The 14,912-nt window shown below is 42.4% G+C and overlaps 2 protein-coding genes across 3 annotated transcripts in view; one reads left to right on the forward strand and one right to left on the reverse strand.

Moving 5' to 3' along the window:
• Rsod (Related to Sod) overlaps positions 1–1,111 on the reverse strand; it is a 30,516-nt gene extending 29,405 nt beyond the window's left edge. For both annotated transcript variants that reach the window (XM_068769320.1, XM_068769319.1), the window contains exon 1: positions 952–1,111. In XM_068769320.1, coding sequence (XP_068625421.1) covers positions 952–1,021 — 70 coding nt within the window. In that variant the 5' untranslated portion in view covers positions 1,022–1,111. The remainder of the gene's footprint in view (positions 1–951) is intronic.
• A 9,004-nt stretch (positions 1,112–10,115) lies between these two features.
• Mlc2 (myosin light chain 2) lies at positions 10,116–12,679 on the forward strand. The gene is made up of 3 exons (XM_068769406.1): positions 10,116–10,224; positions 11,579–11,764; positions 12,085–12,679. Exons 1-3 carry the CDS (start codon positions 10,222–10,224, stop codon positions 12,502–12,504), a joined length of 609 nt encoding a protein of 202 aa, XP_068625507.1. The 5' UTR covers positions 10,116–10,221; the 3' UTR covers positions 12,505–12,679.
• Positions 12,680–14,912: the final 2,233 nt, after the last annotated feature.

Here is a 14,912-nt window from a genome sequence, read left to right on the forward strand (position 1 = left end):
AAGCCAAGTGCAGGTTAGAGAATCCCACCCATCTATCATATATTTAATCCTGTAGTAAGTCAGTTTGCTACCGATATTTCTTTTTCAGTTTGTGAGCAGCAATAATAAACTCTAATTCACATAAAATGTGCGCGCCCGTTGGGAATCAAACTTACATCTGCAAACACACCTTTTGCAACAATAACGCACTGCAAGTGTTCAAGTAGTGGTGTTCTTCCAATCTGCGTTTGCGTTTTCTTTACTGTCGCAGTGCAACGGAGAGTGTGAATATATATTTTTCGAGTGATCACTTTACGGTGGATAGTACTTTGGCTTCAGCTCAGCACTTCCCCAGTGTTGCTTTCCCAGTCTACTACCCATATGACCGTGGCAGATTGGAAGCACCGCTGCAGCGCCCACTTCTGCAGCTAAACACAGGTAACTTATAGCTATGTTTGGTCTCAAAGCGAGTTTTTGTTTATCACGAACTTTTTCTCTTTTAACTTAATATCAATGCAAATGTATAACAGTACCTTCAATATGCAGCCGCTTCAGAATTAGTACATGCTTACTACTTAAATTACTATAACGCTTCTTGTATGCTTTTTTTAAATAAATAAATAAAATTACTGGAGTATTAGACATACATTGTTTTCCATTTCCTGAATGCTTCAGCAACATACTATATTATAATAATTCATTTGTGGTGGATGGAACATACCATAGCAGGCAGTTCTATACAAGCATTTGCTATGTATTCAATCGGAAAATAACGACAAAGTTAAACATTTTAAAGGCAATATTTTGTCTTAAGCAAAATTGAATGACCCCACCCTTCTCCAGTTTTAATTACAACCGGATTTGTAACATATTTTTTTCAAATTCATTGTTGTTTTACTGCGACTTAAAAAAAGAAATCCACAGCGGTGAGGTCAAGTCGAAATTTATGACCTCCGCCGATGAACACCTCACCTTCGACTACACACACTAGAACGATTATTGTTAGGAGCTTTGGTAACAGATCACAGGTTCTTGCGCACATTTTCACTCACTCACGTCACATGATTGTCAACAACAGTTCATAGCGAGAGTTCCGAGCTCGCAGAGTGTGCGAGTTGCTCGCGGCCGCACACGACTCACGACCGAGTGAAAGGCGCTCCAAGTTACAACTTAACGAGCGAGACAATCGTGAAAAGAGAGGGACAACAACAGTCACGTCGCAGCGGCGTGCGTAAGGACTGTTCGGTAATAAGCAGCGAGCGCTCGGTAAGTTATTCTCTATCCAGTCATGTCCGGCGGCCGTGGCTTTCCTTCCGGCTTCCACGTGGGAAGACACGGTCGTCTGCTTGTAAGGATAGTGATAAACTCTGCGCAGTCGCAGCCATCGCATCGCTTACGTGTAAGAGATTCGTACATCACTGCGCATTCTACAATTCACTGCTCAACGAACGGAGTCATCAAAGGTTATTTAGGAGAACTTCAGCTCGCCTATATCATTATTACGTCATCCGATAGACGCCCGATGCAAGGTATAAGCCTCCTCCGAAGATCTATTCGCAACGAAATTTACATCCGACGAAGCTGTAAAAGTTGAAATGTCAATCGAATGACTATAGAATCACTTTCTACCGTTTTGCATTCAGAGTATTCACACACTCCCTTTGCCTGTGACTTCCATCTTGCATACATCAGAATTTCCATGACTCTCCTCCATTCGGGAGATGGTGAATCCAGCAAATCTGATGCTCCTGCCAGGCCCGCCTGCCCACTCCGCCTTCTGTTTATAAAATTATTCCAAGATATTTAAAGAAGCTTATTTTTCCTCAATTAATTTGCCAAATAAGCGAAAAAAACCGGCTCCTAAAAAGCTTAACAAATCAAGCCGGACTGCGTGGTGAGAGAAAGAGTGTCGTTGCTGACTACATTAAACAAGAACTGATAGACAATGATCTACGTCTACGATAAACAACTCTGTAAAAGGCAAATACGCACACTGCAGCCTGATTACAACTCCTATGTCAACAAAAAAGGCTTTTAAGCTTTTGTAGGACAGGGTATTTTAGTTATTTCCACTGCATTATGTTCTATGTTATTGAAAATATGTTTGTTTTGCAAAGGAGAGCTATCCGAGCTATTTACAACTTACGGCCGCGGATCTCCTTGAGAAATCAGTTTTAAGAGGCCAGTGTTCTTGCAGTGGCCCCTCAATATATTTGTGATAATATTTCATACATTTACAATAATTATATTAAATTTAAAAAAATATGGGACGTCTATAGTGTATTTACAAGGTACCGAGAAAGACTGTCTGTACCAAAGTTTCGACTGCAAAAAGTCTAATTCATTTGTAATAAACGGAATTAGATATTTTAATATAATTCCTTAGAACATTCTTGGACAACCAGTAAAAGAATTCAAAACGCAAATTAAAAACAAATTGTCGGAAAAAGCTTGTTATTCAACAGACAGACAGGCAGTGATGTCGCGCGATTATTTTGATTTCATTTAGGCTATATCTGATGAAGTTTATGTGTATAAATTTGTGTTAAACTTTATTAAAAGATGTAGTTGTGGAGTTTCTTCCTGCTTTTTCTCCTAAACTATAACACCTTGCGAAGCAAAGTAGAGCCAAAAATAAAACAGATTAAAAAAATGAATAATGGGTTGATGATCAATTAAACTTCTGTTCAAAGTTCCAATGTCGAGTAACCGAATTTTATCTTATATTTTTTATTACACCCTGTGTAAAGTGACATTCTGAAACATGTTATAATAATTAATTTCTAAGTATTGAAATATACGTGCAGACTTTGTACGGCCAATAGCCGGCCGTACAAAGTCTGCACGTATAGTAAACAATAAATAATTTTAATATGCAGTAATTCAAATTTCGAAAACTCTTTTTTTTTGTTATGCTTTCATTACATTGTTCTTATTTCTGAAATCATTGATGCAACAAATCCAAGCACCACACAACTCACAAACCGATGCGTAAACTACCGCCATCCCCCGCCTCCGCGAACAGTGAGGGCGATGCGAGGTACGATCAGTATCCAACCCTAAGCTGCCGAGTACTCCTCGCTGCCCTCCAAAGCCGCGCACTGCATGCACTACACTACGCATAGGCTCGCGGAGGACTGCTAGCTTCGTGCGGTCGAATCGCGCAAACTGAACTACGACAGCTGGTTTCAATTTTGAATAACTTACGGACTGGTTACTTGAACACGGTTCCGTTGAAGCTGCAAGAGCCACCAGGACTAACGGCATTAACTTCATCCGGGACAATAGATTGAACTTAATCAAGAAGAATATCATTTTTGCCTTCCACATTCCGACTTTTCTCGTTGATGATTTACACGAGGGTTTCTCAAATGTTAGGCCCGCACCCCACAGGAAGCCAATTATAAATTGTAAAGAGACTTAATTCGAAAATGGAATCTACAAGAGTTTTACTCTTTCTCATAAAAATTATGTTAAGTAGGGGAGCGTAAGAATTTAAGAAAGGCTGAAGTGGGGCACGGCACCGTAAAGCTTATATATCTAATAGGTATAATATCTAAAAGGTAATATTTCTTATATTGATCTAGATATTGGCCCATGAGTAAAATATGTACATAAAAACTGAAGGCTTATGGCAAGAGGCGCCGAGACGAGGAACATATATCGGTCAGTAGACTCTTAGTTCGGCACAAACAGCTGCGCTCTGCACTGTGCTTCTAGACGTTTTTAAGCAGGTCATATAAGGTTCAATGTCGCAGAATCATTTATATGCCTAGAAATTATTTCTGAATAATCTTTTATTAGAAAACATTAACATTAGATAGTCACTTTGATGTAGGTGAGCATATAAGTAAATAATAATTGAAATAGTAAAGGTTATTAATATTAGAAATTTGTTTTTTTTTTAAATAAAAGGAGAACGAAGTTGCAATATTCATGCAAAACGATATATACGAGGTAATATAAGAGAACTTTGATGCACTAAAGTAGCGCCTGGGACGAGATCCCTAGCGCCTACAATTATGTGAAAGCTTTAAGAACCTTTTACAAAGTTTAAGTTTTAGATGGTGAAGAAAAGGTAGCGGACATCGGGGTGATGTTCTTAATCGAGGAAAGTTTTCGATCAAACTTAGTGAATGGACGCTGCTCGCCGCCTGCTGCTCTGGGAGAAAAACCCGTCACACGCAGAGAGCAACGATAGAGTTCGTTGAAGTATACAACTTCGTAATCCAGTGCATAGCTCCGACCTCCAATCGTGCCATTAACAAATACAGTGTAAACCTTACATGATAAAGAAATTGACCAGTTCTATTATAATACTAGTTTTATCGCCTCCTCTAAAGATATTTATGGGAAGATATACCATAATCACCGCGCTTGGCAGGCGGGTCGGCGATCGCAGTAGGTCGTATTATAGTACGCAGAGGACGCTGTTGCCTGCAAGAAACTTGATTGTGGACAGTGGCAATCGTATATTATTAATGAACAGAGTGTAGTTGACTGACTTAGTGGCTGTCTCCCGGGATCGACCTGCGATCGCAAGTCACAGTCATACAGGAAGCAGTGCCCGACCCTTTGTAATCTCTTGAAGGCACTCACATATTCGAAAACAACCGCTGCCCCGTGCACCTAAACGAGTCACATTGTTTAATGGAATCAAGCGTTACCTTGCGGAAGTTCATCCTAAGTAAGAAAAGGACCAATATTTACCGCTGATAAATGCGTATGCGGCAAACAGTGCGAATTACACAACTGCCACCGTTAAATAACTCAACACGTGTTTCACCCCTCCACGGGGCATCTTCAGGAGTTATGTTACACCGATTAGTGCCAAACACAGAGTCACTTTGTGCGAGGACAATTATTCCTCTGGCCGAATGTATACTTCAGTCGTAGAATTATGGTACAAATACCAACCCACACATAGGATACTCCTGACTTAACACAAGAAATGTAAAGACTAGAAACATTATGCTTATTCCTGTGTAACACCATAACACAAAGATAACAACTGCAATAAGCAAGAGACACCAGCTGCTATAATTAAACTCTCTATATGAATTAATTTTAAAAAATCTCCAAAACCAGCGGTCCCCCAGTAACATGACCACCTGTCTGTTCCTGCAGATTTATCCACTTTCGTTTTGATAGCCCTTGAAGCCAGAGACCGGCAGCTTTATCTGAAGTTCACTGCGTTAAACAGAAGACGCCAGAAACCCTATTTTGAGAATCCAGATTTACCAGCTGGAAACGAAATCGAGGCATCGGATGCCTCGATTTCGTTTCCAGCTGGTAAAAATTTCTCCTTGTCGATATAAACGACGTAATCAGCTTTTACATTAATTTGTTTTAATTTAATTAAGTTGGTGTGAGGTACCGTGTTATAGAAATATTTAAAGACAGTAAGAAATCGACAATCACTGTAGATCCCAAGACTTATTTTATAACGTTTGTTTGTGCGCTAAAATTTAAATTTCATCACTTTCAAAAATAGTGAACGACGATATAGATATAAAAAATACATAAACTCGTAACGGCTAAATTTCGTCGTGACAAAGTTAAATCCGTCAAGGGTTTAAATGTACGCACATACGATTAAGTTCCACAACATATCTCAGACCTTCATCTTAGTCTTACAAACAAAATTAAAAATGTATTAATAAATAAATCTTATTATAGCACTCGAAAGTTTTTAGTTGATCAAAATGCGTGGATGTTGGTTTGTTGACTTATTTGCACGGATGATATTATAATGTACGCAACAAACATTGTTAAATGTTATTTTAAAAGAGCAACTTTTTGTTTTGGAGCCGGCTCTTCTCAGAGGATCAGCGTTCCGAGCCGGTGGTAGCTTACTGCTTATAATATTAAAATAATTGACGATTCAAAAGCCTGTTTAAAGGCATATTTCATAAAGATATTTTGAATTTGAATTTGGAAGGCCTTGCAATAGACCTTCCTCGGTATGCATTAATCGCTGGAGTCGTCGCGTCGCGGCGCGGTGTGGATTACAATGGAGTATTTCGGTGTGCGCTGAGTCAAGCCGACGGGAATAGCGGCAGCGGCGGCGCGGGCGGCGCGGCGGCGATACCGATATCATTTTCAATAACAAAATAGCCAACGGGAGCCGAATTCAGAAAAAAAACGCAGCTCTCGATGAAAGTACTTCGCTCTGACAGACAATCAATGCGCAGATTTTAATTTTAATTTATTTATTTTTTCATTTAAATAGTAAATATAAATAAAAAATTACATTAAAAAATAAAGTATTTAATAACGTGTTAGCAAGATATTTTCTTTATAGACGATGTATTTTGGCACCTTGCGATTAACACAAAATTTTACAAGTAATTTTTTGTATTGATTTTCATAGATAAACTATGGCATTACTCAATAAGGTGTATAGTTTAAGTATTGCATACTATTTCTCAAATCGACTTCTACTTTCGCATCATTATGTTCCAGTCCGTGGCAAATACTGAAAGATGCTCCCAACGCTTAATAATTCAAACATTACAACCGATCGATATACGTTATGTATTATACTGATATTATATAATATCAAATAGTTTTTGGTGAAACATATGACAACACAGTAACGCAGCGGCAAACGTAGATCTAAATCATGTAACAGTAAGAACAAATCCTGTGCAAAATTAAACCCACGACGACAATCGCGTTACGGTTGGGTTCTTACTGGCCGCGCGACACTGTCCCCGCTGAATGGGAACAGAACAAAATCAGTTTTTTTTTTATTTATTGCGACAGCTTATGATCGTGCTCGGGATGTGCAACGATGAAAGTCTTAACTAACTAGATATCCGAGTTGTGCACAGCACACAGGTCTTCTTTTTCAACCGCACGTGTTTCCATGCGTGTTATGCAATTAAAGAACATTAGACAAACATTTATTGCACGCCACAAAGAAATTAAAGAGATAAATGTAAAGACATAAACGTTATACTTTTCATTTTCTGATCCGCGAGTGAACTGTAACAAGTTAAATATGCGTACTTGTCGCAAACGGTCTCAGAGTAAATAAAGTAATTTGTGTCCAGGCAGCCGAATCCAATTGTGATGGGCAGCGTTTGAAGTTTGAGCACAATGTTTAAAGACGAAAGTTCGGCCAATGTGTTTTGCCGGTGATGACATACGAATCCGAAACGTGGCCACTTACGACGGACCTCAAAAGGAGTCTCGAGGTCTCCCAGGGAACAAAGAAGAGCGCTGGCCATGCGCGGAGTGTCGCCGCCAGATCGAATCAGAAGTGAGGAGTTCCGCCGAGGAACCAAAAAGGTCATCGCCGCAGCTCATAGCTCATCACAACTGTCTGCGGGCGCGGCACGTCGCTCGCGCAGCCGATGGCCGCTGGGGCCGGAAAGTACACGAGGGGTGACTGCGAGCCGGTAGACCGGACGCTGACAGGCCGCCGGAGTCGCTGGATGCGGGCGGCGGGCGGCGGGCGGCGGGCAGCGCAGAACCGGTCATCGAGGCGATCCTCGGGGAAGTTCGTAGACTAGAAACAGGAGTTCCCAGCCTGTATTATCGTTTAAAACCCATTACTCTGTTCTAAGAACATATTTCTCTTTTAAATTTCTTATGCGATTAATTTGCCAGTTACATATAGATGGTCTTGGCTTAACTACTTCTGCGCTCCGTTTAAACCTACGGAACAATCAAATGCCAAGAAGGCGACAGTGACGTATTGTGTAGTATCAACCTCAGCTGTATCTAAGTTATTTTGAGGTTCCGAATGAAGAGGAAACTTGCTGAGCGAGGTCGTAGCGTTGCTCGGAACGCATTCACCTGCTCGACGATGCTGATCTTTATTTACATACAAATGATAACAACTATCATTTACGAGTTTTTTTTTAAATTAAAATAAGACATTGAATTTCAAAACCATTACATTTTTTTATTGTTAAGTAATGTTTAACAAACACGCAAGAACATAGGAGATTCGCTTGTCAATATATCTCACGAGTAATTTGGCAAAATGGCGCGATAGACTCTGGCTTCAACGTAAACATCGCTGGGGTCGCTTTGCTTAGAAAGGTTTTTCAATACGACGACCTTAGTAACTTTTGTTCCACCGTCCTATTTATAAACTTTGGTATCGCGAGGCGTGTCCATGTTGTATAAAAAATTGTGGTATTCCGATTGATGATAACAATATAAGGACAAAAAGTTTTCCTACACAATACGCTTCTTTCGTATTTTCATGTTACAAGCTGTCACCTCTTCCCGTCCTCTGTTCGAGAACTTACCGGACGCATGTCGACCCCATTTCGGGTAGAATTTCGTAAAATCCAACCGCTACTCATCGACAGGAATATTTCTATTACATTTTAAATCTCTCATACGGTTCTAAAAATATCGATTTGTGTACATTGGTGAAAATTATAAACAAGATGATTAGTTACGGGCGTAATATTCTTAAAGGGGTAAATGTCCGCCGTGTACTGTTCTCTGTACAGTGCTGTAATTTATTTATAACATCTAACATAATGTGCTGGCGACTGACTGGGCCGCTTTCTTATATTTTTATATTTTTCTAATTTTTATATTTCACTGTTTGTGTCGCTGCACGTCCTACAAGTGCTTTCGTTTCGTTCAGTCTATTGTTACGCTTCAATTTACTGTTACCTAGCTGTTTTGTAAAATTATGATTATATTACCAGCATCATTTGCATTTATTTAATCCGTTTATACCGTCCACACGCTCGCCAACATAATGTATGATATCGATTTTTATATACGGGAATTTTTAAAAGTTAGGCATTATAAAATGCCTCATTCATTGAAATTGCTTACGACCTGCGCAAGCGTCGGGTTTGCATTCTCTAATCTCTCGACCAGTTGCTCCAGATCAGTCTATAATGCAATGCGGCGCGCATGCGCGGAGTTTGCGCGGGCGCCGCTATTTTTATCGACTTGTGAACCGCGATTGAGAATTTATTTATTTCACTAAATACTTCCCGCGTGAATGCTCTATTTAAATTTCATGCCAATGTCGTCACTGAAAGCATCGCTTTTATAGCCAACGCTGAATGGTTTTCTATGGCTGTTGATATTATAAGTAACTATATCGCTTACGTCGCAACAAACGGTTGTTGATAAAAAGTCAATGCCTTTATGCCAGTATTGTCGCCGGAAACTCTATCAAAGATAAAGTCCCAGCAAACGGCACGGACTCAAGTCGCGCCTTCTACTGTCATTTGTCCACATTAAATACAGACATGATAAGAGCGAAGCGCGCTCTTCCGCGGCCCTTGATGAATTGCTCGCAATTTGCTATGAGCAGGTTATGCAGGTTGAACAGTTGCTGGCGCCTGATTTTATTCAACAAATTCGACGGTATTTGGAATATTTCTTCCCCATTCAGCCCACAGCGTGCAGTACGATGCATAAATTATATTCCATCGATATTTTTTAACAAAACTACTTCTTTATTTAAACGGCCTAAGATTTATAAAATTATATTAAACGAAATGTGCTATATCTTAAAAACTACTTACAATAATAAATTACATATTGTTAGAGAAAGAGAAAACACTTATTTAGTATGTTTTATATCGTCTCCTCTGTTCAGTCACAGTGTATCAACAAATGCGATTTTATTCAAAAACCTTAGCGAGGAAATTTATTTTCTCGCCTTCCGTACATCTTGTACGCGCAAACAAAATGTTCATGAAATGAATTACGCTATGAGAAAATAATTATTTTCGAGCTTGAGATGTTAACACCGCCTAAAATGTTATAATTCGATTAATAAAAATGTTTTCAACTTCGCTATAGAATTAGTCAACGAAAAATCATACGTATCGCTTGATATCACGTATCAAAGGAAATTTTCAATGCCCCGCTGTTGGCGAAAGAACTTGTATTCAAAAAGTGGATAAGCATTGGGCGCTAACCATCTATATTTACACGGAAGCAATTCCCGCGGGACCTGCCGACCACAGCGGTCCGTCGGCAGGTGAGCAGCTTATTTTTATCTAGAGCGGCGGTGGTCGGCGCGGCTACGTTGCGCAGCGGCGCGCGCGCCTCTGGTGCCGCCTCGCCCCGGGACGGTCGCATTGGCCGCACTATATATGGAATGGAAGGAATATCTGCCGCGCGGTCGGCCGGCGGAGGGGGGGCAGGAGAAGTCAGGACGTCGGCGGCGCGGCCACATCTCGGAGTCAGGGTGAGACTGCCGAGCGGTACAGTCTCTCTTTCGTCGATCCAACAAACAACACAATGGTAAGTGAGAACGCAACCGACTCGAGTGCGACTGTTCGGACCGAGTGACGTGCCTTGTGATCTGATCAAGTTATCTAAGTGCGGACCGCGCAGTGAACCCCGCCCGTGCAGGATGCAGCCTCGACCCCAGCTCATGCAGTGCTAACAAGGATACTCTGCCCGGGCAGAGCTGCGGTGATGATATCCGTGCGGGACAGTGGCGGGGCCCCTGGCCCGTGCAAGGCCGCGGCGAGCAATTATACTTGAAATGTTCTAACCGGCCAGGACGCGGCAAACATTTACACCTTTTGTTGGAAACTTAACAACCGGCTGCTTTCCCCGCGGAGCTGGAGTCGCGACGTAACGGGTACACATCACCAAATCTCGCAGCCGACGAATTTGAACACGGAACAAATGATGACAAGGCTAATTATTTAAACTCCATCTCTCAATACTACATACGAATCAAAGCCAAACGCAACAAACACACACACCTCGCAAAAACCATCGCAGCATCCATCGGACATTCAACATCCGGGAACAGTTCGACGTACATCGCGGGTAGTTAATATGAAGATAATTATAAGGAAACAGTCAATTCAAAATTCGTTAATGATAATGCAGCTGCTATTTGAACCTTCATACGTTGTCGGCCGCTCGTTGGCCCGCGGGTCCCGGCCGAGCCCCGACAGTCGTCTCGTTAACGAAACGGATGAAGTGCAACAGGACCAGAACCCCCGAGCTCGCGGCGGCGGGGACTGCTCGTGATATTCTCGTTGCAGGTGTATGAACAGGCATAACTTTGATAAACACAATCATTCCGCTTTGGAATTAATCGGTCGTGCTGCTTACTTCAAACGCGGTGTTTCATTTCAATTAGTACCTAAAATAGCTTAGAGCTAGCAGCAGAGAGCATAAGATCGGGAACGTGCAACTCTATTTCCGAGGCGCCTTACGTAACGGGCGGCGCTCGCGCTAAATATACCGGCGCCCGCGAACGAGACGCGAGCCGCCGCCCCGCCCGTCGGCCCATTACGCGCTAAACGATACTCGTCTAATTATAATTAAAGTATCTCGCAACGGTTATTAAATAACTTATAATCAAACATAAAATGAAACTGCTGGTGTGTTCCATGAACATGTCCGTCACCATTATATCAGCCGACAGACGCCACTCGCTCCACGTCTCGGACTGTCCGAATCCGGCGACTTACAGCAACCTTAACTAAATCATCGGCGACCTAGTGTACGGCTTGCCCACGTGCTGTCGAATGGAATAAAAATGGAGTCTTTAGAGAAAAAATTAGGTTAAATAAGAGCGTAACGACCAGCCGATGCTTTGAAATGTATTTCAATCACTCCTCTTCTCCCGCAGGCGGATAAGGACAAGAAGGTAAAGAAGAAGAAGGCGCCGAAGGAGGAAGCGCCCGCAGAGGAGGCTCCAGCGCCAGCCGCGCCCGCCGGCGAGCGCCAATCCTCGCGCGGCAGCCGCAAGGCCAAGCGCACCGGCTCCAACGTCTTCTCCATGTTCTCACAGAAGCAGGTCGCCGAGTTCAAAGAGGTAATGTCACACTACGACACGCTACAGCTTTACTCTTTGCGGTGGCGCATGCGCAGACGATTGTTTTCTATTCTAATTATGACTAGACAATTGTTGGCGCCGAGAAAAATGTTTACAGCAACTTAGTCCGAGTCCTTTACTTTGACGAGAGAACAATGAATCTCGTCGCCTGCGTCAAGCGTGCCGCTTGCAGCAGCATGTTTACTAAACATCGCACGAATCGTTGTTGTCACAGAAGCCAACGTGTCGGCTTGCCCCACTTCGCGCGCACGGTTTGTTTATCGGAAACTTGTGCTACAACTACTTAATTCCTTCCGCAGGCTTTCCAGCTAATGGATCACGACAAGGACGGTATCATCGGTAAGAACGACCTCCGCGCCACCTTCGACTCCCTGGGCAGGCTGGCGAGCGAGAAGGAGCTCGACGACATGGTCGGCGAGGCGTCCGGGCCAATCAACTTCACCCAGCTCCTCACCCTCTTCGCCAACCGCATGTCAGGCGGCTCCGACGAAGATGATGTCGTCATCAGCGCTTTCAAGACCTTCGACAACGAGGGCAAGATCGACTCCGAGAGGCTGAGGCACGCACTCATGACCTGGGGCGACAAGTTCTCCGCCGACGAAGTGGACGAGGCCTACGACCAGATGGAGATTGACGACAAAGGCTTCATCGACACCCAGAAGCTCATCACCATGCTCACCGCCAGCGCCGAGGATGAGGAAGGTGGCGAGGCCGCGTAGTGCTCCAACGCAGACCCGCAGCTGACCACGACGCGACAGTCCGCCCGGCCCGCTCGGTTCACAGGATTAAATGCAACCGAACCGAAACATCTTTTTATTTAAATTAATTTCTCTGTAATTTATTGTTTCCATTTTTTATTTATATATAATGAAAATATAGTTCTACTATACAACACGGTGTCGTCATGTTCTTGTAGTTTAAGGGTTGGGAGAACGGGGGCGTCGTTCTCGGCTCGTGAAAATTGCCACCACTGACAAACACCCGCATGCTACTGCCTCTTGCTCTGAGGGTAATCCAGGTGGTAATTGGTTAGCTTTGCTCTGTCGCCGGACAGTAGTGCCTTCGTGGTATTATGATTGCAGAAGCCGAAGGTACTGAAATCAATTCTCTGAGTGAATCTTTACGTGGCGCTGCCCATTTTTTTACTTACTGGTAAATACTGTCTCGTTTGTAAAATAAAAAATATGCAACGGACCAAATTCAGTTCTTCGATCATCACCTCGAGATGTATAAATACATAAGTCATTAATGTTGTTTGACAAAGACAAATAAACCTATTCCACAATTACACTTACACTCCGCCTCTTGTACTGTACTTCTAGGAAACTCCATTGCCATTTTATTTTTACGACCTTTTTATTTTTATTAAAGCCTATCTTAATTTATACCGGAGAGAAAAATCCGGAAGGATGTAGCCACAATAATGTTAATTAATGTCAATTAATGTTTCACCGTAACAAAAAATCAAAGGTTTCTGAAATAATACGCACTCACGTAACAGTTTACAAAATTCGCATTACTGCATATTGAAATTAATTATTGATTACAATCTCCCTGCAGACTGAGCTGCGAGAAATTATTGACCTGTCGCATTTGATCAGAAAAAAAATTGATGACATATTACAGAGCGATTATTTTGTACAGGGTAATTGAAAGTAGATGTAAAACCTTAAAAGCATTTTACCGGCAAGTGAGCTGTACGTTCACCCTTTTGAAAGCTTTTACACCAATCACCCCCCAAATATACATTTTCCAACATTCCAACTGGTCAATTGTTTTGCCACCTGAATGACCAAAGTCGCTGATTCGGGGTTGAGAACTGCTAAATGTTGACCTTTGCTAAGGTTTTCAAGGCCTATTAGGAAGAAACGAACGTAGGACTTCTCACTGAATCTTTAATATTTCTACTGTTATACGCGGACGCAGTTGAGTTACCGCCGGACCACGTATCCGATCTTCCTTCGATGCTCTCAGATCACGTCGGGGTCACCAGCATACGCAGTTAGCGAGTGCTTGTGAACTACACATACACATGTTTGTTACACTAAAATCACCCCAATTTAAAAATAACGGTGGCATTAACGGTGTCTAAATTCAAATCCTGGTCGTAATTATTTTAAACAAAGCGATTGTGGCCGTAGCGGCCTGCAATACGAAGCGTTCTTAAATGAACGCATAATCAACGGAGTGGCGAAATCCCCTTAAAAATTAATGAGAGAGGAATTAAAATCACGTCATGTGCAATGATGAATATTGCCCTACGGCCCGAGCGCCTCGTGTAACCAGGCCGAGCTGGTGCCGCGCCATTCTATGACATAGCAGGTGCCGCTGCGGCGGGTGACGTCATCGGTGACGGTGGAGACTCCGAGAGCGACGCGATGACAAGTGAGCCTCTGGCAACACGTGGACATCGCTGGCGTGGTCCCGAGGTGACGCCTCCGTCGGTAGAAGCTCGTTATATTCGATCTAAGCTCACTACAACTTAGCGGTTGCCGATGTTTCTAGTAATTAGGTTGTCTTTGCAAGATAACACCTTGTAAAGGCCCTGTTACGGAGGTGAAGGGAATGCCGTAGTGTCGTCTATAAGAAAAACGTGGTTGGCGGGCTCAAGATCATTAGAGAAGAAAATGGGTCGTTGAACATGTCTTAACGTGGGAACTTGTCGTAAATCTGCTATGTCCTTTCTGAGTTCTGTAGCAAGGTTAGCCGCATCCTTTGCGAAGCGGTTTGATGCAGAAGGGTGGGTAATTAATTCCCCGAATAGACAACGCGACTTGCTGTACACTAACTCGGCAGGTGAGCTATAGACATTCTCTTTTAAGATCACACGTATTCCTAGTAGTACGATAAGCAAGGCTTTATACAAGGATACTTGTTGACACATCAAAGTTGATTCGATTTGTCGCACCTGATCAATGGTGACCAGAGAGGGTACCCAGCGGCACGCCAGCGGTTGCACTAACTTTGAGTAAGTGTAGATGCATCAGGAAGCTGCTGCTTACAAAATATAATACACACTCAAAACAATAAAGTTCGGCTTGTACTTAAGAATTTCCGTAGATATTTTTTAATAAGTAAAGTTTAGTTATGTAGAACTAAAAAAAAACATTTTTTTAGGAAGTTTTGA

This window comes from Battus philenor, unplaced genomic scaffold, assembly GCF_028537555.1.
Source record: "Battus philenor isolate CCGP_79_NKW_IND1 unplaced genomic scaffold, ilBatPhil1.0.hap1 SCAF_28, whole genome shotgun sequence".
Classification (NCBI taxonomy): Eukaryota; Metazoa; Arthropoda; class Insecta; order Lepidoptera; family Papilionidae; genus Battus; species Battus philenor.